General features: G+C 38.1%; 1 protein-coding gene across 2 annotated transcripts in view; it reads right to left on the bottom strand.

Moving 5' to 3' along the window:
* LOC127575884 (PC3-like endoprotease variant B) overlaps positions 1–24,261 on the bottom strand; it is a 591,287-nt gene that overhangs the window by 447,698 nt on the left and 119,328 nt on the right. For both annotated transcript variants that reach the window (XM_052026095.1, XM_052026094.1), the window contains exon 3: positions 4,530–4,643. In XM_052026095.1, coding sequence (XP_051882055.1) covers positions 4,530–4,643 — 114 coding nt within the window. The remainder of the gene's footprint in view (positions 1–4,529; positions 4,644–24,261) is intronic.

The raw sequence follows: 24,261 nt of genomic DNA on the forward strand, positions 1-24,261 counted from the left end.
TTGCATTCATCACAGTCAAGTCTGACTTTGACAAGCAACTTGCTTGTCAAGTAAGGAACAACAAAATCCAAATCGTAAGAATTAGATTTGACAATTTAGAACATTTAATAGAAAGGAAAACTTTCATGACTGTGTGAAGCTTTGCCATTTTTAATATTTGCTGTACTTAGCAGATGTCTTCTAGTTTAGTGTCATGGTACAGGAAAGGAGAAAAACCAGCTCCAGAGGACCTGCTATTTAATAGGGAGATAAATTTGATCGTCTCGAAATATATATATATACATGCCAGGATCAAAATGCGCTAGAACCGATAGGCCTAGGTTACTGAAATAGGCAACATGCCAACCTAGCACTACCTGTTCATTTGGACAATTGTCACAAACTGCTAGGATTAACTGTAGTGTTCATTGTTCAGGTAAAAGGTCATTGACCTGAAACATTAACACTGTTTCTGTCTCCATAGATACTACATGATCTACTGAGTATTTTCTTGTTTTAATTCAGATCTTTAGTATCTGCAGTTTTTTTTTGCTTTTCTGTTCATTGTTCATGCCTCAGCAGCAGCCAAACGTCGCCAGTGATTGACACGACTAAAAGCAAGGCTGCAGTACTTGAAAAGTCAGCCTGCACAGCTGAAAGGAGAGGTGCTTTGTCTTTGATGCTGGTGTCGGCAGGCACTTGACAATAGAAGCTGATCAGGGAAACAGACATCACTGTCCAAGTAAGAACAGTCTTCCAATTTTAAATGCTGAATGATCTCTCTTATTATGACGCAGAAGGAGGCCATTCGGCTCATACAGTCAATACCAGCTCCCAGCAGAGCAATCACATCAGTCATTCCCATCTGATTCCAATCTAACCCCGCAACCTATTCTTTCACATGCTAATCAACTCCCCTGATTTTTTTTTGCCATGCACCTTTTAACGAGGGTAATTTGCAGTAGTCACTTATCCATCAGTACATCGTTGGGATGTGGGAGGAAACCAGAGGACGCGGGGAAACCCGTGCAGTCACAGGAGAACGTGCAGACTCGACACAGACAGCACCCGAGGTCAGGTTCGACTTGGGGCTGCTGGAATTGTGAGGGAGCAGCACTAACTGATGCAAATCGCAAGCTTCAGGGAAGGAAAGAAGCGGTCTATCCACAGGGACCAGGAAGCCCTCCAGATACACTCTGTAAAGGCAATGAGAGGTGACACTAGAGAAACAAAGGACTGCAGGTGCTGGAATCTAGATGAAAAACCTCCAGCATCACCGTGTTTTTCAATGAGAGGTGATAACTGTGCAGGTCAATGTGATGAGTCAAGACCCATGGACCTGGATGCAGCAGAAGAGAAAGTTCAATAAACCTCACACATGTATGGAAGCAACTAATCTGGGCATAATCTTTGGATTCGAGACAATGTCCTCCAGCACCTTGAACTTTATCTCCAGGAGGCATTCAGCTCTGCAAAACAATAGCAACACCCATAGAAATAATTAGCAACTTACCTACATGAGGTTGATGAGTCCTTTAAACAGCACTGGTGGGATCTCACTCCAGCTGCTGTCCGTTTGCTTAGCGTGACAGCTTAAGGAAACAGTGTCAGCTGGAATATTAAGCTCCAAAATAACAGTACTAGTGTTAAGTCTGTATAGTACAAGGCTGGCGTTTGCTGCACATGTGATAACGCCTTCTTCATCAATTTGACATCCAGCATGACTCACACCACAAAAGCAAGTATACACATTAGATGCCACATCAGAACTGAATCAGCACCCAGAGAAGCCAAGAATTAAACACGTGATACCGAACTGAATTTTACAGCCTGTCATTTCAACTTCCCAATCACATACACATAGACTCACATTTGCACACACATAGTCCCACATAAGAGAGTGTAGAGTCTTTCGTCCTACACCACCACTGATCCGGGCCATATTTCAGTGGTTTGTTTCAATATTTTATCTCTCCCCTAGGAGCCAGCTTTTATAAACACTGTTTGCTGTCGTATCTGAAGATAAATAAAACAATTTAGGAAAAAGCGCTCATAAGTAAGACTATCCTTCACTCTTAGCTATCATGTATTTTATAGAAGAAAGATTCAGCAAAAATAGGAAATGCTACATTTAATTAGTAAACACCCATTTAATCATGATACCAGCAGAGACCGGAATCCGTTGTCTTCAAGGTAAATGACTGTCATTAGTGTTTTGAATCATGCCAGGTAATGTTACGGGTATTAATACTTGAATACAGATCATCAAATGATTGCATTTCTTCTATCTTTCTTGAGTTATTATGCAACTTAGAACTATTGGTTCCTGTTACTTCTATTGTGCTGAATATGCGATGGAGTTAAGATTTAAAAATTCTTTTACTATGCAATTCAATAAATCAAAGTAATACAACAAAAACACAGATGAACATTAAAACTACTGTGTCCACAGACCAAGAAAAGTCCACTTTGCCTTGGTTTGTTCCCAAATCCATTTAATCTCCTGAAGGACAAGTCTGTACAATACAATTCCTGAACATTAAAATCTAATTAAAGGGAAAAAAACTTACAAAATACCAATCCATCTCCACAGTTCCACTCAGTGCAGCAGCACAGGAACCAGTGGGGATGAATTTCAACTTTACTGGAGGCACAAATGGTCAGTGGTGGATTTATGTCAAAGGAAAGGAAGTTTTGGAAGAATTTTAAACAGCTGGTGGAATCATGACTAACTTCATGTGCCGGTGCTGAAAGTGGAGGATTTGAACGTCCCAGGCTACACCTTCACCTTTAGACTTCAAAGCTATTTGCAATTAAGAAATCCATCTACTTAACACTGCCACGGGGGTTTCTTGTCCAAAATTATATCAACAAGCTCTAATTTATAATTCACCTCCAAGATCATTGTCCAGTTAGTCATAAATAAAATTAGCTATGCCAATGATGAATCTTACAACACATCCGCAATAATCATTCATTCAGATCCCTTTATATTAAACTGCATGATAACCTTTATTTAAAAAAAAGAAAACTTTTTTTATTGCTCTTGCTGAGAAAATAATAATAGATTTATGAAGCAACAGAATTAAATCTACTTATCTAGCTGTTTATATTCATTTAGTATTTAAAAGGAAAAATACATATAATGCTTGTCTTTTGTGATTCCATCAGCTAATTAGATTGGTAAAGATTAACTACATCAACTTACCCTGTGATTTTGGAAATATTTGGTAAGTTCCTTACGTGAAAATTTCTGCTACAAAAAGATGTTGTATTCATCTGTTGCACTGAGATTTAAATGCACTTTACTCCATAAATCGCTTGTCTTTCAATGTCATAGGTTTCATTTTAACTTGGTTTATAATTTTGTGACCCGAGGCACACTTATTTCTTTCATCAAAACCAACAAAGGATATGGCAGTGGATGTTATTAATACAGTTACCAATATTATTTGACGTCTTACAAAAAAAACAAAAGGGTTGAACAATTATAAAGCCTCCAGAGCTTCAATCACAAATGAAGAATTGCATCCTTCCTAGGAAATTGAGTAACCAGTTCTCCCCATGATAAAAATGTCATTTCTTACATACGCCATTCATTCTAGGTGGATTCAAAATTAAATGGATAAAGTTCCCTTTGGATAAAAAGGTAAAATTCCCCTTGGATATTCTGAGAACTTCTTAAACTTTGCTTTGCATCTGATTATAATGACAAAATGTGTGTGAAGATCTCATACATAAACATTTATCTATACTACGCTACATGGTTTGTGTTGATGTTAAACTAAAGTTGTTGTGTAATGACTTGTTTGTTTATAATTACAGATTCTGAGGTTAACATCTTACAAAGCATAAAATGATTTCAAAACCTTGCAGGTCACAGAGTACCTGTGTATAGAGGGTTAAGATTCCAGGTCAATGACATTTTGTCAAAATGCCGCAGTACTTTGGTATTAATTTTTTAAAAAAAATAACCAGGAAAAAAAGGGAATATACTGATTAGTTATTAATCCACTGATTCATAGGTTACTTAATTTAGAATATTAAACCAAGCTTTTTTGTAAACAAAGCTTTCTTTAAATGTGTTATATGTGCTTTGAATTGTTTGTATGAAATTATTATATCATTTTCAGGACAGTGCAATTCTTAAAATCTTGTAGACAAATGGTTAAAAGCAAAGAAAAGGATCAAATTACTTTTTTAAAATAAGGATGTGACAATTCATTGTCTCTTTAGGATAACAACATGGTTTTTGTTTATTAATATAATTTCAAACATATTGTATAATGCATTATTTAATAGAATTTTAAAAGTAGAGAAAAATATCAGATTTGATGTATATTGGTTTGATACATGAGAAAAAGATACTTAGCTGTAATCATGTAATCTGCCATTTGTACATTGAAAATGGCTCAAAACTCTCATTGAATCTCAGTTAACACACCAAGACTCTGTTGTGCATCAGGCAGGATTGTTTAGAAAATGTGAACTCAGCTGTTAGCAAAGGTATCCATCTCACTTTTCAGCATTTACCAACATTTGAAACCCACCTGGGGATCCTGGGAAAGACGTTTCAGCAACTGCTTTGTGCTCCGTTTTGAGATTCTCCTCCTGATTTGTTCACTTGGTAACTTCAAGATGTGGAACCCTTTTAGATTTCCAACCTACATCACCACAAAGTAAAGAAGATTATAGAATTATTGAACCATGAGATTGACTACCATGAGCACTATTACAACACAGATGATACTGACATGCTCTACTCTTGCCAAAGATTTAACCCACTCTACTAAGAATACCTCACACCATATTATCTGTAGATTATGTGAAACCCTTGCTTCTTCAAGGTCCAATGGGAATTTAAAAATGTCATGTGATGGCAGCTTAAGAACAGTGCAAAGTTGTATGTGGAGGATAGGGGGGCGGTTATCTCTCTGTCTGTGCATGGGGCGGAGGAAGGCAGGTTATGGAGATAGAGAAGAGACCATTACTAATGTCCAGGGGCTACCCAATTCTTTCTGGAAAGCAAAATATATGCTGTATCAAATTTTTGGAGGACTTGGAGGATCAATTTAGCAGTGCGCAGGACTTGTCAAGATGGAGGATTCTTTTTTTAAGCACCTTGACTTAAGGCTGGTGTGACATTCCCTGAACATGTTTATTGGAGTTTAAATGGACCCTTTCAAAAAATGATTATCCAGTGACTGGGCAGGGACTGGGGGTTGAGTGCTTGCTTCCCTGATTCCACAACAGCCTTGGTTGCTACCTCCCATTGATGTAACTGAAGATCACGAAGGCAAGAGTGCTGCAATTGGTTTCTTTTGGGTACATTTCCTGAGAGCTGAGGACCAATTTTTAATGATCATAGATTTTCCTGTTTTCAGCTGCATGTTGCCTCTATGTAGTTGAGTTTAGGCCCTAGAAAAGAGACAGACTCATTTCCATGCCATTGTCTTCAAATAGAAGATATCAAATTTTATATTGATTATTGTGATATTATAATTGCAATGGAGAAATCTATTTTGTTATAACCACAAGCAACATTAACATTCCACTTTTTAAAAAAGGCTCAAGTATGACAGATGAAATTAAGAAAACTGCATTCTATTTGTACAACGTAATCTTTCAATTATAGGCACATAACTCAGTGAAGGATATAAATATATTAGTAAGTTTAAGGTCTCTCATTCATTTCTTCATAAATTTGCTATTTAAATGAAAATGACATCACTTTAAGAAATTCAATGTTTTTAGGCGCATCTCGATACATTATTTCTGAGATTTAAAAAAAACTATTACCATGTTGATTCCATCACAGTATAAGCTTCTTAAATGATCCCTCGAGATTAATGATCTGGCATTTAAAGGCCACTCTTATTTACAAACCAACATGTTATTTAAGTGTACAGTTATGCTATCATCTAATAATGAAGTGTAGTTGATTGCATCAGAAAATATGGTTCCTAGTGTAATAGCAACTGCATCATTAACTTTTTAAGAGGTTCCTATAACCCTTCTGTCATTAATGACTTACTTAACAGTTTAAGTCCACTTTTAATTATGCAGGCTGTCTTTTGAATATCAAATTTCTGTCTTTAAATTGTACTGAGTTCTTTTTACGGTCTCAATTGTCACTGTAAATGTCATCACTTTATACCTTCAGTAAAGCAGTGACAGGCCCACTCTTATCCCTGGCTTTATCTCCTTTTCCATCCTTTATTGTACTACAAAGATCCCTTTTTCATAGTTTACAGCTGTATCCGCTTTCCACACGTGGCAAATGATTGCCTCCATAGAGGTATTTTCTGTTTCAATTTTGCATTTTCCCAAGGGAGAACAAAAGGGACAAGCTTTCTGGAGTTGGTTTCACTGAGAAAATTGTTCAGAATTGCCTCATTCCTCAGCAGATTAACGAATGCATACAATCCCAGCCCAAGTGCTATTGTACAGCACAATTTGGCCATTATACTTTGTCCTTTCCATTTAGAAATCCTCCTTACCAATTAAAGTAATACAGCCTACCAATACCTGCTCCCAATTAAATCTGAGCTGTATTACCTGCCTTGATGCAGCTGGTCACAGATTCCTACCACTCACTTGTATTCATTAGCCCTATTCATCATCAAGAGCTGATGGCAGGAATTCAAGCTTTTGGCTTTATTTCAGGACTCACCAAAATTATTAGCTTTCAGTTTATGGTCCCAATAAGCACTGAATTAAATAGAAAGGACTGATCCAAGCTAAGTAATTTCTCCCCATCCACATTAACACATCAGGATATTGCAACCAATAGCATCTTAATCGATGATTGTGCATTCAATGGCCCTTTAGGGTTTTGTCCATGTTGCTCTCAGCCTCCTAACTCATTCCTCAAAAGGGAAGAACAAACAGATCAAAAGTGCAGGCAGCCACTGATCAGTTCAAAACTAAGACTTATATAGGATCAGATTTCAGCACTTTGTACTATAGTTCTACAATGCCCAACAGATTCCTTGGATTAATATATAACAAAAAAAATCCTAACCTTATTATTGTGTTTTTCATATAAGGAGCCTTTTTACTAAAGCTTCCTTCTACCTAGTGGAGGAGATCTTAGTTTTAATCCTTTTTCCACTGCTCCAGAGAGACATAATATTTTGCACTGAGATTGGTAAAGGGCCCCTCATTTCAACAGTGACAGGTCTGTCAGTGAGTACTCCACAGGGTTAACGAGAACCATCATCCTTTTCAGAGCTGAATATTCGATCAGGAGGTGTCAGCACTTTAAAAATTCAGTGCCAGCTGTGTATTCCTTTGTACTTTGCCGGGACTGAGTTTTAAAATTGCTGATTCCTCTTGATCAACCTCCAGGACTGTAAAGAATGTTAATTACAATGACCTGTATGGAGATACACACTGATAGACCCAAACCACTGGAAAAAAAAGCCAGATGTTACGAAATCCAATGAAAGCATTGATGCTTTTTTTTAATCCCAATGGATGGTAGTTTCCCTTTGCCAATCCCTAGCATTAATATACTGAAGTTTAAGAATACTGCTCTGCCCTACAACAATGTTTCTTTACGACGATGTCAAATAAGTACATTTTATGATAAAACAATAAGATGTATTTTGATAATTTTGCTTAATCCATACCCTTTTCTTCACTGGAATGATTTCAGAAATTGTTTGCTGCCTCTGAAACAGCAAGCCAGTTTATCAGTAAGTGAACTCACTCATGAGGGCTGAAGTATACAAAAATTCATATGCTTTCTTACAGCTTTCTCATTTACATTTCTTGGGGCAGTGTTCAGTTCTCTTTTTAACAGTATTTCAGCTGTCATTCTTGTTCCAAATGATGCCATGTGTTTTGAGTTAGTATTTTATCTGACTGGAAGAGAGTAAGATGGTTACATTCCCTGTCCTCTTTTTCTGTAGTTGCTGCGTGAATGTTCCAGGTCGTGACTTGGCAAGCTATAATGAAGGAAGGAGCAAACAGCAAACAGCAGAAGGTGTATTTTGAATCTGAGACACAACAAGACTGGTGACATGTTCACTCCATCTGGCAAAATGCTTGTTCAGTGCAGTGTATTTAGAACCTACATTTCCATGGATCTTCTACCAAATGAAAACATAACTAAAGTGTACTCTCCTCTTGGACATCCATAGTCGGGGAGAAAAAAATACCGCTGATTTGATTTGCAAGATTGCTGAGGTCACTTTTGCCTTCTTGAAGTCTTCTGCTCATTCCTCTGTGGAGTTTTAGTGGAGACAGGGTCAAAAACTATGCCCTACCAGCTGAACCAATTTAGAATCTTTCTCCTGAGGCTCCTTTGACCTGCTCGACCTGACAGAAATGACCCTATGTACCTTGGTATTGAGCCAATGGCTGAGAGGGTCCAGCTTTTTAGAACTCAATCTGGTTATAAATCCTTAATCAAGCTCCACGGAAATAAAATGAAATCCTTTACTAACAAAATTATTGTGGACTCAGCCATAACTTTTGTCTCTTTCTAAAGCTTATAAATACTAATTAGATTTACTCCAAAAAATAATTTTTATTCCAAATTTATAAACAAATTGGTTGTTTATTAGTGTATATGTCACATATTTTACATTACAAAATGATTAAATATGTCCCCAAAATAAAAGGCCATACTTGCATTAAACATTTTACACCCTTGCCTTGCTGTCCTCCCCACTATTAAGTACATATTAAAGTGTGAATTTCAGTATCTCTATGTGCTTTGAGCAGTGAGATTTATGGGGGATGGAGGGGGGTGGGTAGCGTGGGGCAAGTAGTGGTGGAGAGGCCTCTCCAATGGGCAAGATCTATTTCAGCAGCACATTCGGTAAAGCTGTTTTATCTCAGCTGCTGCATTGTCATATTCATTCTAGGTTTCCTGAATAACTCGGCAGTGTGAGTACAATGATGATGCATATGCTCAATTTCAGCGCTGGTATTTAAAGGCATATACCTACATTTGATGAACTTTGGAGTTGATGGATTGAAGAAAATGGATAGATAATGATGCCCCACTAAATGGCATGCTGGGGTTGAGAGAACCTGCAGTGAACTCATATTCCCTGTGGTCCTGAGGAAGAAACACATGGCTAACAAGAGGAAGGGATGGTTGAAATCAGCAGCATGACCGTGGTCTCCATGCCTGCATTCAATGCTGCAAGCAGTTTAATTAATTCACTAGATCAGTAAAGGTGAGTACAAGGGCACATTCAGCTAGATACTGATGCCAGTTTTAACCTAAAGACCTCAGTACTCTACTCCAGCATATCACTTTCTTACATCTCCACTTATCCAGTCAACATTGACATTCATCCTCACCATTAAGCTATTTCATGCCTATCCTTTATCATTGGCATAAACAAATGTTCTCTACTACTGTTCAACATAAGCTGTTGCTCTCATCACAGGTCTCTTTTTATCCTCCCTTACAACAGAGGGGCAACAAAAAAATACAGGTAGCCTTCAGCCATCAACCTGGTAATATCTGCTGAAGGGTTGGCCCTGCATGTAACCAGGATATCATAATGAATGACAGTGGGATGGGGTTTCAACATTTCCTGGTGATAGAATTCTATCTCACAACATCTAATTGCTTGGATAAAAGTTGTGAGTGAAAAGTAAAAGGTAATCATGCACGTGAGCAAACCTTGGAAGTCCTACCTCAGGCATTAATTTCTCAAAGGACCTTCATTCATCCTGCAGAATGTGACCCAGGATGGGACAAGCTTACCCCTTGGGGCTTGAGAGAGAACCATCACACCACTCTTGTCAACTAAGTGCACTCTTCTGTGGATTTGGCAAGTCAGATAGTTGAGTGGAATGGGCAAACCATGGATTGATGGAAAGCCAAGGGGGTTGGTCAAGGCATAAATGGATGTTTGCAGTATTGCTTTATTTGGTGGAAAGCTGCGTCTTCTGTAGCTTGCGTGTCCAGTCTAACTGCTGCTGTACCCTGTAGTTAAGGACGTAACATGCACATCAACATTGTCACAAAGTGAGCTCACAACAGTGCACCATCAACAAACTCTGGATGAAAGATTTTCTAGGACTCCTAAAACACCTTTAAACAGATTCATGGCAGGTTCCATAACATTTCTGGTGGACAAATGGTGCTGACTGTAATGCTCCTGTGTTTCACTACTTGAGCTCCTTAGTAGGGGCATCAGCCATGCTTTCATTGAGCATCCTTTGTTCCCAAGTAGCCAGCCACTATGTCTCCATCTTTGAGTGGAGTTATAGAGTAATACAGTACAGAAACAAGCCCTTTGGCCCACCGAGCACCCACTGACCACCAAGCACCGAATTACACTAATCAGACAGTACTCCTGTTTTATTCTTTGCACATTCCCATCAACTCTTGCCATATTTTGATACTCACCTATACCCTAGGGGCAATTTATAATGACCAGTTAACCTACCACATCAAATATCTTTGGCGTGTGGGAGGAAACAATAGCTCCTGGAAGAAAACTATGCAATCATAGGGAGAACATGCAAGCTCCACACAGGCAGCATGAAGGTTTGCTGAATGCAGATTGCTGGAGCTGTGAGGAAGCTGCACCGCTGTGCTACTCTCTGCTTGGAGAACTGAATATATTAATGGTGATGGAAGTGCCACAGGGTGAAGAGCTGCTCGGGCATATTGCACACACCTAGAGGGATATCTCTGTGGCTGAAGGCCTGTTGCACATTAACGGAGTGGAACCTATTCCAACTGATAACTACTCCAGGCTGCTCCAGGGTTTCTTGTAGCATAGTGGTTAGCGTAATGCTATTACAGCGCCAGTGACCTGGGTTCAATTCCCGCTGCTGCCTGCAAGGAGTTTGTACGTTCTCCCTGTGTCTGTGTGGGTTTCCTCCAGGTGCTCCGGTTTCCTCCCACATTCCAAAGACATACGGGTTAGGAGCTATGGGTATGTTACATTGGGACCGGAAGTGTGGCGACACTTGCGGGCTGCCCCCAGCACATTCTCAGCAATGCAAAAAGATGCATTTCACTGTGTGTTTCAATGTACAAGTGACTAATAAATAAATATCTTATCCTCACCTCCGTACCTGTGGTGAGCTGGTAAGATGCCAATCTATTTGCCCCTTCAGGCTGACTGACCCATCAGTTGTAGAGCTGACATGCATGCCTTCTAAGAAAGCAAGTGTTACCTGCCACGTTCATTTGAGAACAGCCTACTGAGAAATCCTATAGATGTTTCTGGTGGAAATAGTGCCAGAAGCTAGATAGCTTCTGTTGTTATTTCCACTCTCCCCTCCTCCATCTGCCTATCATCCCTCCTCATCTGGATCCACCTACCACCTCTTGCTCTAACCCTTCCCTCTACCATTTTATACTGGCTATCTCCCCTCTATCTTTCAGTCCAGATGAAGAGTCACAACCCAAAACGTCAACTGTCCATTTCCCTCCATAGATGCTGCCTGACCCACTGAGTTCCTCCAGCATCTTGTGTGTTGCTCCAGATTCCAGCATCTATAGTTTCTTGTGTCTACATGGAAAACAATGACATTTATCTCTCACTTGCAGTGGCCTACCATATGATAGGAGACCCACCTGCAGTTCCCTATATTTAATATTTCATAGTATCCAATTATTCTACCGGTGCAAATTTTTAAACTAATCTAAACAGCTTTCTTACCTAAAGTTTTTCATATTTGGTTTGTCTTTTTGAACCTTACCTCTTTCATTAAGGATAGTTCAAAGCAATTTTTTTTGGTGCAAAACAACCTCTACATCAATACTTTTCAAATATTTCCCTGGCTAACATAAGTTGGTTTTTCACTTTGTGCTTTGGGCCACTCATATTTACCCTGTAAATGAACCACACACTCTTGAATTAACATGTGCATCCACCACAGTCTTCAACATTCAACTGGTCTAAATGAGCTGGAAAAATAGTTGCAAGATTATAATGCATGCAATTACATACATCAGCCAGCAAGTTGCAAATTGGCATAACTTACTAGTCAGTTTATGCCATCTGGCTGTTGGCTAGGTGCTTGTCTTAATTTCCCAGTGATTTTTAAGAACTTCTTGGACTTAACTCAAATTAAACTTTCCTGTATAAAGCTATTGCTGGTGCTTAACTGTGTCAGCACCCTGTTAATGATGCGATAATTGTTAATGCAATAATGATTAACCTCCCTGGCCCAGAAAAGGAGCTACTTAATTTTTGAGACTCATTGATGTATGGAATAAATTCTTAAACATTTAAAAATATATTTTTAAAATTTTCTTTCTTAGATCTTTTTGTATCTCCTCTTCCTCTTTCTTAATCCAGTCTTTCCTTCAATTTATTTATCTTTCTGCACCTGATTGGATTCTAATTCTACTTTCTGTTTCCTTCCTTCCCAATCCTTAAATCTCTTGATAAGGAGATGGACTTTTGGTCCAATTATTCACCAAGATAGCAGTTTTTGCACTTGTAGGAAAATGAAAAAAAGAGTTTAAGTTTGCAGGAAGAAGTCTAACAAGCAAGCAGTCAATACTACCACTGGCCCATTCCTTAAAAAAATGGTCCAATATTTCCTTAAAGAATAGGTGTAATTTTGCTCATAAAATAATACAAACAAATTTAGTTCAATGTTCGGTATTGATTTTAATGCAGTACTACCAGGTTAGACTGTATACTGAATATCATCCTTCTGCTTGTTCACAGTTGAAAGTAAGTTAAGCTTCCATGGGTTTTAAAAAGACTGCAGAAATCACAACAAGGTTCTGGGTGCCTTTGAAACCCAGTTTAATATTGGATTGGAACTCTATTCCATGCTGTGCCAAATCCAAGGGATTCTCATGTTATTGATCCCTGTTTTAGATGTGGGTTAGCTCTGGGTAGGCTTATATTTGCTTCAGTTTTAAGTTCATCCATTTCATCTGATTGTTTTACTGAATGGTTTCCACACTCTGCAAAACTTAAGATGGTTGAGGATTGCAAATAAATCCAAAGCAGTTTAAAGGTGCTAGGTTCACATTTTGGCAAACAACATTTAATTTGGATAAGGCTAATGTCATGCATGTTGGTAGGGTCAAAACAGAATATATAGATCACTTGAAGGGAAACATTCAGAAAGAGGTTGAGAGAGAAAAAGTTCCTAAAATTATTGTGTACTGTTTACTAGAGGTATATGGTCAATTCTGGAAGAAAGCTAAAGGTAACAGAGGTGTGTTATGTTAATGAAACTATTACGTATGAATCATGGGACACCAGTACATTGGTCGCTGGTAAAATTTGTGCCTATTGTTGGTCCCTCCACATGGAGTGTGATATGAAGGGCTTGGAAAAGATCCAGAGGAGGGTGAAAAGATGATTGCTAGCTGAAAGATTCTCAGCTATTGTAATGCATTCAGAATCTTGGTCTTTTTACATTGGATTATTTATAAATGAACAAATAAAGATGATAAAATAATTAAAAGACAAAATAGTTTTTTAGTAATTAGTTATTTAATATGTTGGAGGAGACCTGGGTTTAACTGCTTAAGCCATGTGTTTGTAAGAATAGACTGAGTTAAAGGAGTTCTTGCTTTTCCTGAGAATTGTGAGCCTCTGAAGCACATTGCCAGCTAGTATGGTGACTCCCTGCAGGCTCTCAAAGAAAAGGCCACTCCTGAATGGGTTGAATGGGCATTGTGTAGATGGTGCCAAGGTTTCTCTGATTAACTCTTTAAGAGATTGGAAAATCGTCATAAATTTAAACTGATAAGAAAAGTACTTCTTCAATGAAATAGCTTACACTGCCATCCAGCATCTTCTACTGCAGCTTTCTTCAAAAGTCTCTGAAACTTTCAATACTACATTGTCGCAACACAGAGAGCAGTTGGTCACATGAGATGGTCCTTATACTCACGGCATCATGAAAGCACAATTATTGTCCAAGGACCGCATTACAAATGACATTTATGTCACAGAAAGCAGGACATTTATTATCATTTTCTCTGCGTGATTTCCTAGACTGGTTTTGATCACTTTAAGGTTTGGCGAGGAATATTCTTCCTCCTGAAATGTTTTTGTCTTTCACAGATCACATAGCTGCAGGATTTGATGTGATTGGGAGAGGAAAGACACCACTAGTCATCACAGTTCATTCTACTTTCTCTTGGGAGTATTTAATGGGACCATCACCCATCAAATGCGCATGTTACCAACTGATAGACTCAACTTGAATCAAGCCTGTTTCTGGGGAGGAAGATCCAGCAGGTGAACAGGCATGGTAGTGTAGCGGTTAGCGTAATGTTTTACAGCGCCAGCGACCTGGGTTCAATTCCCGCTGCTGTCTGTATGGAGTTTGTATGTTCTCCCCATGTCTTGGTAGGTTTCCTCCAGGTGCTCTGGTTTCCTCCCACTTTCCAAAGACGTACAGGTTAGGAAGTTGTGGGAATGCTATGTTGGCACCAGAAGCGTGGCGACACTTGTGGGCTTCCCCCAGAACACACTATGCAAAAGATGCATTTCATCTCTTACTTGTAAGTGACTTAAGGTAAGAATGGACCTTCCAAATATTGTACTGGCTATAGCCAATTTAAGGGTAACCATGAGAGGCTTGAGCACAAAGTCTAAGGTTGCAGTTTAAGGGAGTACTGCACTGTCAAACATGCTGCCACTTGAATGAATTTTTAAATTGAGCCTTTATCTTTCGTCCCAGGTGCATGTGCAAAAATTAACTAACTTGTCTCCAACATTACAATCATGTGGGGTGAGAAACAGTCGCACCTCACGGTCTTATTAGGTGCATTACAACCTTCTGGATTCAACACTGTTTATCAATTCCAGATACTGAGCAATTCTAGCATTTTATTCTGGATTGCCAGCATCCCATCTAAATTAATTTGTTGAGTACAGATAATAATTTTGCATTTACTTCTCTTCTAACTTTTTGTTACCATGCAATATTATTCAGTTTTCATTTATTCTTTGTTCTTCCACTGTCACAAGCCTTCCTCACTGATTTTCTCCTCCCTTCTACTCTTTCTCCACGTCTTAAAACTATTTATGTCTAACTTTTCCAATTCTGATAAAATGCCATTGACCTGAAATGTTAATTCTATTTTTCTCTCTCCAGAGATGCTGCCTGACCTGCTGAGTACTTCCAGCAATTCTTGCATATGTAATTTCAAGTAATTCTTTCTTCCCACCAGATCTATTGGTTACTAGGAGAGCAACTTCCAGGGTAGTGAAGTGAGAAATCCCCCCGCAAAGAAAAGTACCATGGGTTGAGAATATGGCTGTTCAGTTTGTAAATAAACTTCTCACATTTTTTTGCATTTGGTTTGACGGATCAACTGTTCCCTGGCTAGTCTGGCTTTTAGGTATCGTCTGCCCTTCCTACTGTCAGTCCCCCTTTATCTCCATTGATGCTTCTTGCTCTTTCTGTGTCTCTTCCCATTCTCATTGCACAATCACAATGAGCAGTGCACTGCACAGCACAATATATGACCCAATGTATCAGGGAAAAATTTTCAAGAGCCCAAGAACATCAGTACCTTTGCTTCAATGTTGTTGTTAGCGACCTCAAGACCATTACTGCAGATGTGCCACTCAAGTATGTTGGAGTGAGGAACTGGTCTCTCCGACGTAGAAGAGTGAGGTAAAGAATAAGTGTATCATGTTGAAAGCAAGCGAGAGAAATGGATGTAGATTATGGGTTGGTGACAATTAAACTTAACCTGGCTATTGATGCAATGATAGCTAGGTTACGCTTTCCAATTAAGTAACACTTCTGTCTAGTTCTCCTTTGGTGTTGCAATAGCCAAGGAAAGGTAACCACTTCTGCAATTTTTTCTTTTTCCAGCTTCTGGTGTCCATTGAGAAAGTAATTTAATGATTATCACCAGTTAAACTTGCGTAATGCAGCTGTGCACTGCTGACTGGTGTAAGGGTGACTTGTCCTGCAGTAACCTGGAAAGGGCTAAAGATAAACATTCAAAATCATTCCATTTGAATCTGCCTAAAGCCAATCATTTACTCATTACATCCAGACTAAAGTCATAACAGTAAAACCTAGCCTGCGACATGAAGAAAGAATGCAAATCAAGCTTACAGTTGGAAGTAAAATGGAAATAAACTAAACAGCAGTTCTAACATCTTGCCTGATTATTTTTCCCTTTAAAATTTGCTTTGTGGGTTGTATAAGGATGGCAGATAGTTCTGCCATCTATTTTACCCACAAATGCTGCAAGTTGCATCTGTTATTATGGCACCAGTAACCAGAACTACTACCACACAGGCCTGGATTCCTTCAGGAATGTGTGTGTGATCTAGTGGCACAATACTCTGCAACTGTATTAGAACGTGGTGGGATGTGGTTTTGTGTCTGCAAATCCCACATGTTGAGTTCCACTCTGAGCTGTGCCAACATGGATAGGCATTGAATGGAGGCCAGGTGCTTCTCCACAGGAACGAGAGAGAATTGGAGGAAAAACAATTCCCTCAAAATAGAAATTTACTCCTATATACCACTGGGTTTTCAAAAATGATATTAGAGGCAAATAAAAAAATAATTACAAGAATGGTTTATCTGCAGTTAAGAGATATAAAATTGTTTAGATGTAATTGCTGAAGTACAGTTTCAACACAATAGAAAATCTCTCATTTCAATAAAATACAATTGTATGTGTTTCATGTGTTATTTTCCCTTCTGCAGACAAATATGAGAAACTTCAGACTGGAAACAAATAAAACATTTTTTTCTTACAAAAGAATAGACTTGCAAAGTAACGATACACGTCATTATACTTTTGCATAGACCTCTCTATTCTACGTACAATTATAGTTCAGCATGTTGTCACAGACAATTCAACTTATTTCCAAACATAACATTTCCTGTACCTTCACTGTATACAAATGTCGGCCATGTCAAAAATGAAATATTTTGTTTTAAACATCGAATACATGCTTTTGTGATTGTTGACGATATAAATAATCTCCAAACTTCCAGAACATAAGTTATAAAATAAAAGATCTGTACTCGGCTTCAACTGGGTAAAGACAGTGTATGTGTGTGATCATCACACAGGTTAATGGTGGGAAAATTAGGAAAAGAAAATGAAAATTATTTGCTATTTACCATTTTGTCTTTGACAGATGAAAACTAAAAGGACAGTGGTCACACATAAAATGTGTTTAAAGTGATCTGATTTTCATTGGTAACTAGCACAGTCTGAACATGACAAACTCAAAAGAAATAACAATGATGAGTACAGAATGCAGATGTTCTCCTATATGGTGAGTTCCTGGTGTCAATATGTTGTTAGGGGAGTTGTTGGGCAGAATCTGAACAGTTCTCCAAGAGAGGGAAGGAAAAATCATAAAGAGTAAACAAATCTGCTCATGCACAATCGTTTGATGTAGGTCAGGGAACAGGTCCCTTTCAAAAAGATCAGGCTGTGGTTGATAATATATTTGTAAAAGAATCTAAAGAGGGAAGGAAAGAAAGAATAAATTAAAAATATCAGGAACGATTTAAGAAGGGAAATAGAACTTAGAACAGTACAGCACAGAAACAGGCCCTTCGGCCCATGATGACTGTGCTCACCATGTGCAAAATTAAACTAATCCCATCTGCCTGTACATGGTTGATTTCCCTCCATTCCATTCACATTCACGTGCCTGTCTAAATGCCTCTTAAATTTGCTATCGTATCTTCTTCCATCACTTCCCCTCGCAGTGCATTCCAGGCACCTACCATTCGTTGTGTTTTTTAAAAAAAAATTGCCTTGTAAATCTCTTTAAACTTTTCCCCTCTCACCGGAAAGCTGTGCCCTCTAGTATTTGACATTTCTGTCCTGGGAATAAAAAAAAACTATCTACCTTATGTCTCTCATAATTTGGTATACTTCTATTAGTTCAACCCTTCAGCCTTCAACGCTCCAGAGAAAACAATCCAAGTTTCACCAATCTCTCCTTGTAGTTAATACTCTTTATTCCAGGCAACACCCTGTGAACCTTTTCTGCATCCTCTCTAAAGCCTCCACGTCCTTCCTGTAAAGTGGTGATCAGAACTGCACACAATATACCAAATGTGACCTAACCAAAGTTTTATACAGCTGCACATGGCTTGCCAACTTTTATGCTCAATGCCCTGACTGATTGAGGTTAGCATGCTGTACACCTTCTTTTCCCACTCTGTCCACTTGCTCTGGACTTGCACCAACGATCGTTCTGTACATCAATGCTCCTAATGGTCAATTTACTGTACACTTTCCTCTAACGTTTGATCTCCCAAAGTGCAACACCTCATACTTGTCCAGATTAACCTCCATCTGCTATTTCTATGCCTATATTTCCAATTGATCTATATCCTGCTGTATCTTATGACAACCTTCCTCACTCTCCATAACTCCTCCAATTTTTGTATCATCTGCAAACTTACTAATCAGTCCACCAACAGTTTTGTCCAAATCATTTAGAAATATATATATCATAAACAACAGATGTCCCAACACAGATCCCTGTGAAACGCCACTGGTCACAGACCCTTGTCCTTCAGACCAACCTGCCGAGTTTCCATGGATCCCAAGTGCCTTAATCTTCTGGATCAGTCTCATGAGGGGTTCTGTCAAATGCTTTACCGAAGTCCATGTGCACAACATCCACTGCCCTACCTTCATCAATCATCTTTGTTACCTCTTCAAAAAACTCAATCAAGTTTGTGAGACATAACCTTCCCTGCAAAAGCCATGCTGATTATACCTCATAAGTCTATCCCCCTTCTAGTCCTCCCAATTCCCTGTTTAACTTCTTCACTGTTTCCTTTATATTCCTCAAGGGCATTGTCTGATTTTAGCTTCCTAAACCTTACATATGCTTCCTTTATCTTTTTGACTAAATTTGCATTATCTCTTGTCATCCAAGGTTCTTGAATCTTGCCATCTTTGTCTTTTTTCCTCACAGGAACACATTGGTCCTGAATTCTTACCAGCTGGCCTTTAAACTACTCCCACGTCAGATATGGACCTACCCAATAACAGCTGCTCCCAATCTACTCTCCCCAGCTTTTGCCTCATATCATTGTAATTAGCCTTTCCCCAATTTAACACTTTCCCCTGAAGTTCAGTTTTATCCTCATCCACAACTATCTGAAGACTTATGGAGTTATGATCACTGTTCCCAAAATGCTCTCCCACTGCAATCACCTGACCAGGCTCATTTCCCAATACAAGGTCTGGTATGGCCCCTTTTCTGGTTGGACTATCGATATATTGTTTCAAGAGACCCTCCTGGATGCATTTTACAAACTCTAAGCCTCTGGCACTAAGTAAGTCCCAGTCGATATTGGGGATATTAAAGTCACCCAGTACAACAATCCTGTAGCCTTTATGTCTTTCCATGAATAGTTTAGTGTATCTGAATACATAGAGTCAGAGTGATACAGCATGGAAACAGGCTCTTTGACCCACTGAGTACAAGCACCTACTCACAGTAATGCTACACCAATTCCATTTTGTTCTCCTCACTTTCCCATCAACTTCCCCAGATGCTACCTCTTACCTACATCCTAGGAGGCAATTTACATTGACCAATTAACCTATCAACCTGCATGTCTTTGGGATGTTGAAGGAGCACCCAGAGAAAACCCAAGTGATCACAGGGAGAATGTGTAAACTCTATGCACTCAGCATCAGAGGTCAGGATCGAACCCAGTTTACTCGAGCTGTGAGGGAGCAGTTCTACTAATTGTGCCAATTCATTGCCCCTATATCTTCAAGAAAATAATGGTTGTGATTCTGATGAAACTGAGACATCTCGTGAAGATAGGTAAAATTGAATCAAACTCCAGAACAAGCCAGACTGAGAACAAATAGCAGAAGTGTTTTCATGAAAGAAACTAGAAAGAAATGAGGTCAGACATCAGCGGGGTGAAGTGTGTGCAATATAATACAATTCTTACAGAAATTAACTAACACTAAACAAGAGGACGAATACAATCTAATTTCTAAGAGTCCAGGCACATGATACAGCAACTCTTCTAGCTGAGTTCTCAGACTCTTTTTTTTAAAAAAAGAACTAGCTTCATGTGAGAGCATAGCTCAAAAGAATTCCTATCACAGTCACCATCTAAACTCTCATATTACATAGTGTCCCACACAATAGAATAGAAAGTAACAGCCTACTACATTCATGTACAAGACAGAAATCAGAGGTTTTTGATGGTTCTTTCAGCAATCTTTTCAATATCTGTTTTCTTTTAAAATCCTTAAGTAATTTTTATGCTCTATAACTGCCTTGCGCTAAATGCTAAGAATTAAGGATAACTGTAGGTTTATGAAAATACGAATATGGTGTATGTTTTAAACAGTTTTGCAATAGTAATATGCTGAACCAAATTGTTGTTTTTTTTGCCAAAATCTGTTTCCTTAAATCTTGCTTCCCCCTACTGGTTGATCAATGTGGAATTGTTCTGAAAATTCTCCTAAAGTAGCAGACACACAAAAGGCAATTGTAGCCAAAGCATTGCCGTTACCAGGGAGTCTTTTGAGGAATTCCATTAAAGCAAAACTGAAATGGTCAATGGTGCAGTCACACTTTAGGTCTTCAGTTTACGTTCTGTCACTCTATTTGTGACCTGTTCTGCAAGCTATGTATACTATGAAGGACATGCAAAATTAAAAGTCATCACCAAACAAATCACATTCGCAGTGGGGGATCTAATGACATTGTAGCATCTTAAGATTTTTTTTCAAAATTAAGTGTGATCCTCTCTTTAAAATTTTAATTTAGCATAATGTGTGTGCTCGAAACACAGTGCTTTCACTCTGTTGTAACAATGACGTAAAACAGCAAGCATTTTTATTTTTTGCAGTCTGCCAGTAGAGTCTTGAGTGCAAGTTGCCAGAATTAATTGAAATTGAGTCAAGTCTCTATCCTTGAGGGCAAAAAAAGCCTTTCCCTATTATATCATAATGATGTATTCACTTTTGTGTTTTGTCCTTAGGTTTAATTCAAATGGATTAGTTAAACTGTAAGACTGTATGTAACAGATTAGAATTGTCCTTTACCAGCCAGCTCTCACCACATTGTCAGTAAGCTTTTTGTTTGGCTAAAATGCTGTATGTCTTTTGGCCAAGCCATTTAATCACTTGAAGTTAAAAAGTCCAGGGGAATAATTTCCTTCATGGAATTTCTAGTTGTGATCATTTCTCAGAAAAAATTGCTTTGCATTCTTGCTGCATTGCTTAGAAATTTAAGGACATCCGGAACAAATCACATGTGGCATCAAAGTGTTACAGTGAGTTGTCAACTCTAATTTGAAAATATTCTATTTAAAGCATTACGTGACATTCTGTGTCACTTCACAATAAAATATTTAACAAAGTAAATGAAAGAAGAAAAATAGCTGCAGATGTTGGATATCTAAGACAGAAATAGAAGATGCTGTTAAGACCCAGTGGATGAGCAGTCAGCACCTAGAAAGAATTGGCAAGTTGATGAGATCAGTTAATTCAGCAGGACTGAAGCCATCAGATGGACCTTTTCCTAATTCTAGCCTCAAGTTTGCAAGGTTAGGAACTGTATCAAAGCAAAACAGAAATTTGGAGAACCCCAGTGAAGAATTGACTCCTGAGAAATAGGAAGCTCTAGGTGGGGAGTGGAATGAACTCATAAAGAATAGTAATGTTCTCCCTGGCACAATCTGCAAAGCAACACTAATCTGAGCAGCACTGGGCAATGGTCCTGGGGCTGATCTTTCAGCTATTCTGAATTAGGGTGATTCTCTGCAAATGAGAGAAAGAGGGTTTAATTGACTTTGAAGTGCAGCACAAGGGAAGAGCAAATCAGTTGGGATTCCTGTTTCCAATTATGAATCAATGACTGAATAGATCAAGTGGGCGGATTTCAGGTAAGAAGGCTTGGCTAAAATTCCCACAAAATTCAAAGGCTTGCCAGCTCACACGTGAAGTATGTCCACAACGATGAGATAGAGGAAGGCTGAGAAAGGGTTGGGGTCACTTTCACCCTACTTATCAGCATGTGGTTAAAATTGCCTGAGTTACTTAGCCATCAGGAACCTTCCAGTTTCAGTTTTAATCTGCTTAAGTGAGCAGGCAGCAAGGAACCTGCCTAAAGCTGGTGGGCATTTTATTTTCTACACGTTCATTTCTGATGACATTGTGGGAACCCAACTGCAGTTATAGTTTGGAGGGCTAGCGAGCAAGACCCAGTAAATTTCACACCAGGCAAAGCCAGCAGGAGAGTGGACCTTGATGGAGGAATTCAAACAGGTCTGTCTTTAAACCTCATAAAATTTCCTATGCGAGCAAGTGGTCGATTCATCACAGCCTATTATTGGCCTAACAATAAAAATGAAAACTTGCTCCATGGAATATTCTTATTTTCTCAGTGCAGGGACCAAAGCACAGATAATACATGCTAAAATATTACCATCTAAGGAAGGTAGAAGGTTGTGGAGATATTGGTTATTAGCTGTTGTTTTGCACCAGGTTGGTTCATGAGCGGAGAATTAAATATGTGAAGATATTTGCAAAAATGGCTCACTATTATAAAGTTTCTTAAATTTTAATGCTGTCATTGAGCATTGTCTTTTATTTTCTTGCTTGTAATAGAGTCAAAGCAGAGGCAAGGTCAATGACTCAAACAAATGTGACAATCTGAGGCAATGTGCCTCTTAGCCCATGAAGTGTAGCCAACAAACTTTCTTTTATATATACAAGAGATTTACGATATATCGCCAGTGTGATGGGATCTGCTACACTCTACTTCCACTATGTATAGCTGCAGTAAAGATGCCATCTGGGATCTACATGAGACCAGGAACTACAGTGGGAATTGTGCCAAAGAGTATCTTCAGTGGTTAGTTCACTAACCGTGACATGATCATTTTCTATGTACAGTCATGATTTTTAAGTTTTGGCTTTGGCCATTTTTGCTATTTTTTAATTTACATTTGCATAAATAAGTATTCAAAAATGAAATAACATTTTTAGCTGCCTTTACCACGAAATCTTTTGAGGGTGAATGGTTTAAAATATTTCACTTATATTTACTTAAAGGATCTAAAATTGTAAAGAAAATTAGTTTTATATGAGAAATGTTAAATGATTGTTTGTTGTGGATGTTATTTACAAAGTATGTGTGTACATTGAAGCTCAATTGTGTGTATTTCCCACATTTATCTTTGCCACCTGTAAATGTATAGAGCTGTTTAAAAAAATAATACTAGCGTCTATGTTTTTGGACTGATAATATTCAAGATATCATTCTAATTAAAATCATTATATGATTTACAGCATGTGTCCTTTATAATATTCCATCAAAATAGATGTCGAGACCTCAGGTAATAAATTATCTATTCATGTAGGAAAAATCAGTCAAGAACATTTAAGTCAAGTTTATGTTACATGCAAGTTTATTATATTTTAAAATGTGTGCTTCATTTTATGTTAAATAAAAGGGTGCATCTATAATTTGTTTTGAAGTTATAAATGACAGGGTTAAAAATATATTTATACAAATCAACCTGATACTTTTGCTAGTCAGTGGAACATCATTTGCATAATTTATGTAGGTGTGGTTACCAGCACTAATTTCTCATGTTCCATTCATTCCTCAGAACCACTGCAATCAAAGCCACAGAAACAGTAATTTGAATCATTTGTCTCAATAATATGCTAAATTTCCATTTCCACAAATCAATTGGAGTCAACATTGTATCCTTACTGCTGGCAGTTAGCAGTGACAACAGTGTTGATATTAATTTATACCCTTCTAATTTTGGCATTTTTATTATAATAAACAATAACCTCATAATATGTGTTCCATGAATCATGAAATATATCTGACCGTATTTTCCATACCTTTGTTATTTCAAATATATCATAAGAGGAAATGTAAAGTGGTTCCATTAACAAGTTATTAAAATATATGGTACTGGAGGCAAAGTGTAGAATAATTTTTTAACTTTAATCATTGCAATTTTAAGCTCTCCATAGCAAGAAAAATCATCTGAAAAAGTTTAAAAATTGCTTTGCACCAGTGGTTGGGAAGCAATGGAAACCTCTAATCGCAATAGGCAAGAATAAGTTATATTTGAATATACTGATAAAATGAACATTATTTGTTAGTGCCTTGCAAAAATATTTAAAATTAGCTGTTGAATATACAATTTAGAGTTCTTTTCAGCAGGTCTTCCACAAGTCACTTGCATGACGATGTTAGTAAGTAACAGTTTTGTCGACTTTTAGGATTAATTCTCCATCTAGAGTTATACGTTAAATATACATGTATGCATGCACAGCAGTTTGTGCAGAATCTTGTATGC

The sequence above is a fragment of the Pristis pectinata genome, chromosome 11, assembly GCF_009764475.1.
Source record: "Pristis pectinata isolate sPriPec2 chromosome 11, sPriPec2.1.pri, whole genome shotgun sequence".
NCBI lineage: Eukaryota > Metazoa > Chordata > Chondrichthyes > Rhinopristiformes > Pristidae > Pristis > Pristis pectinata.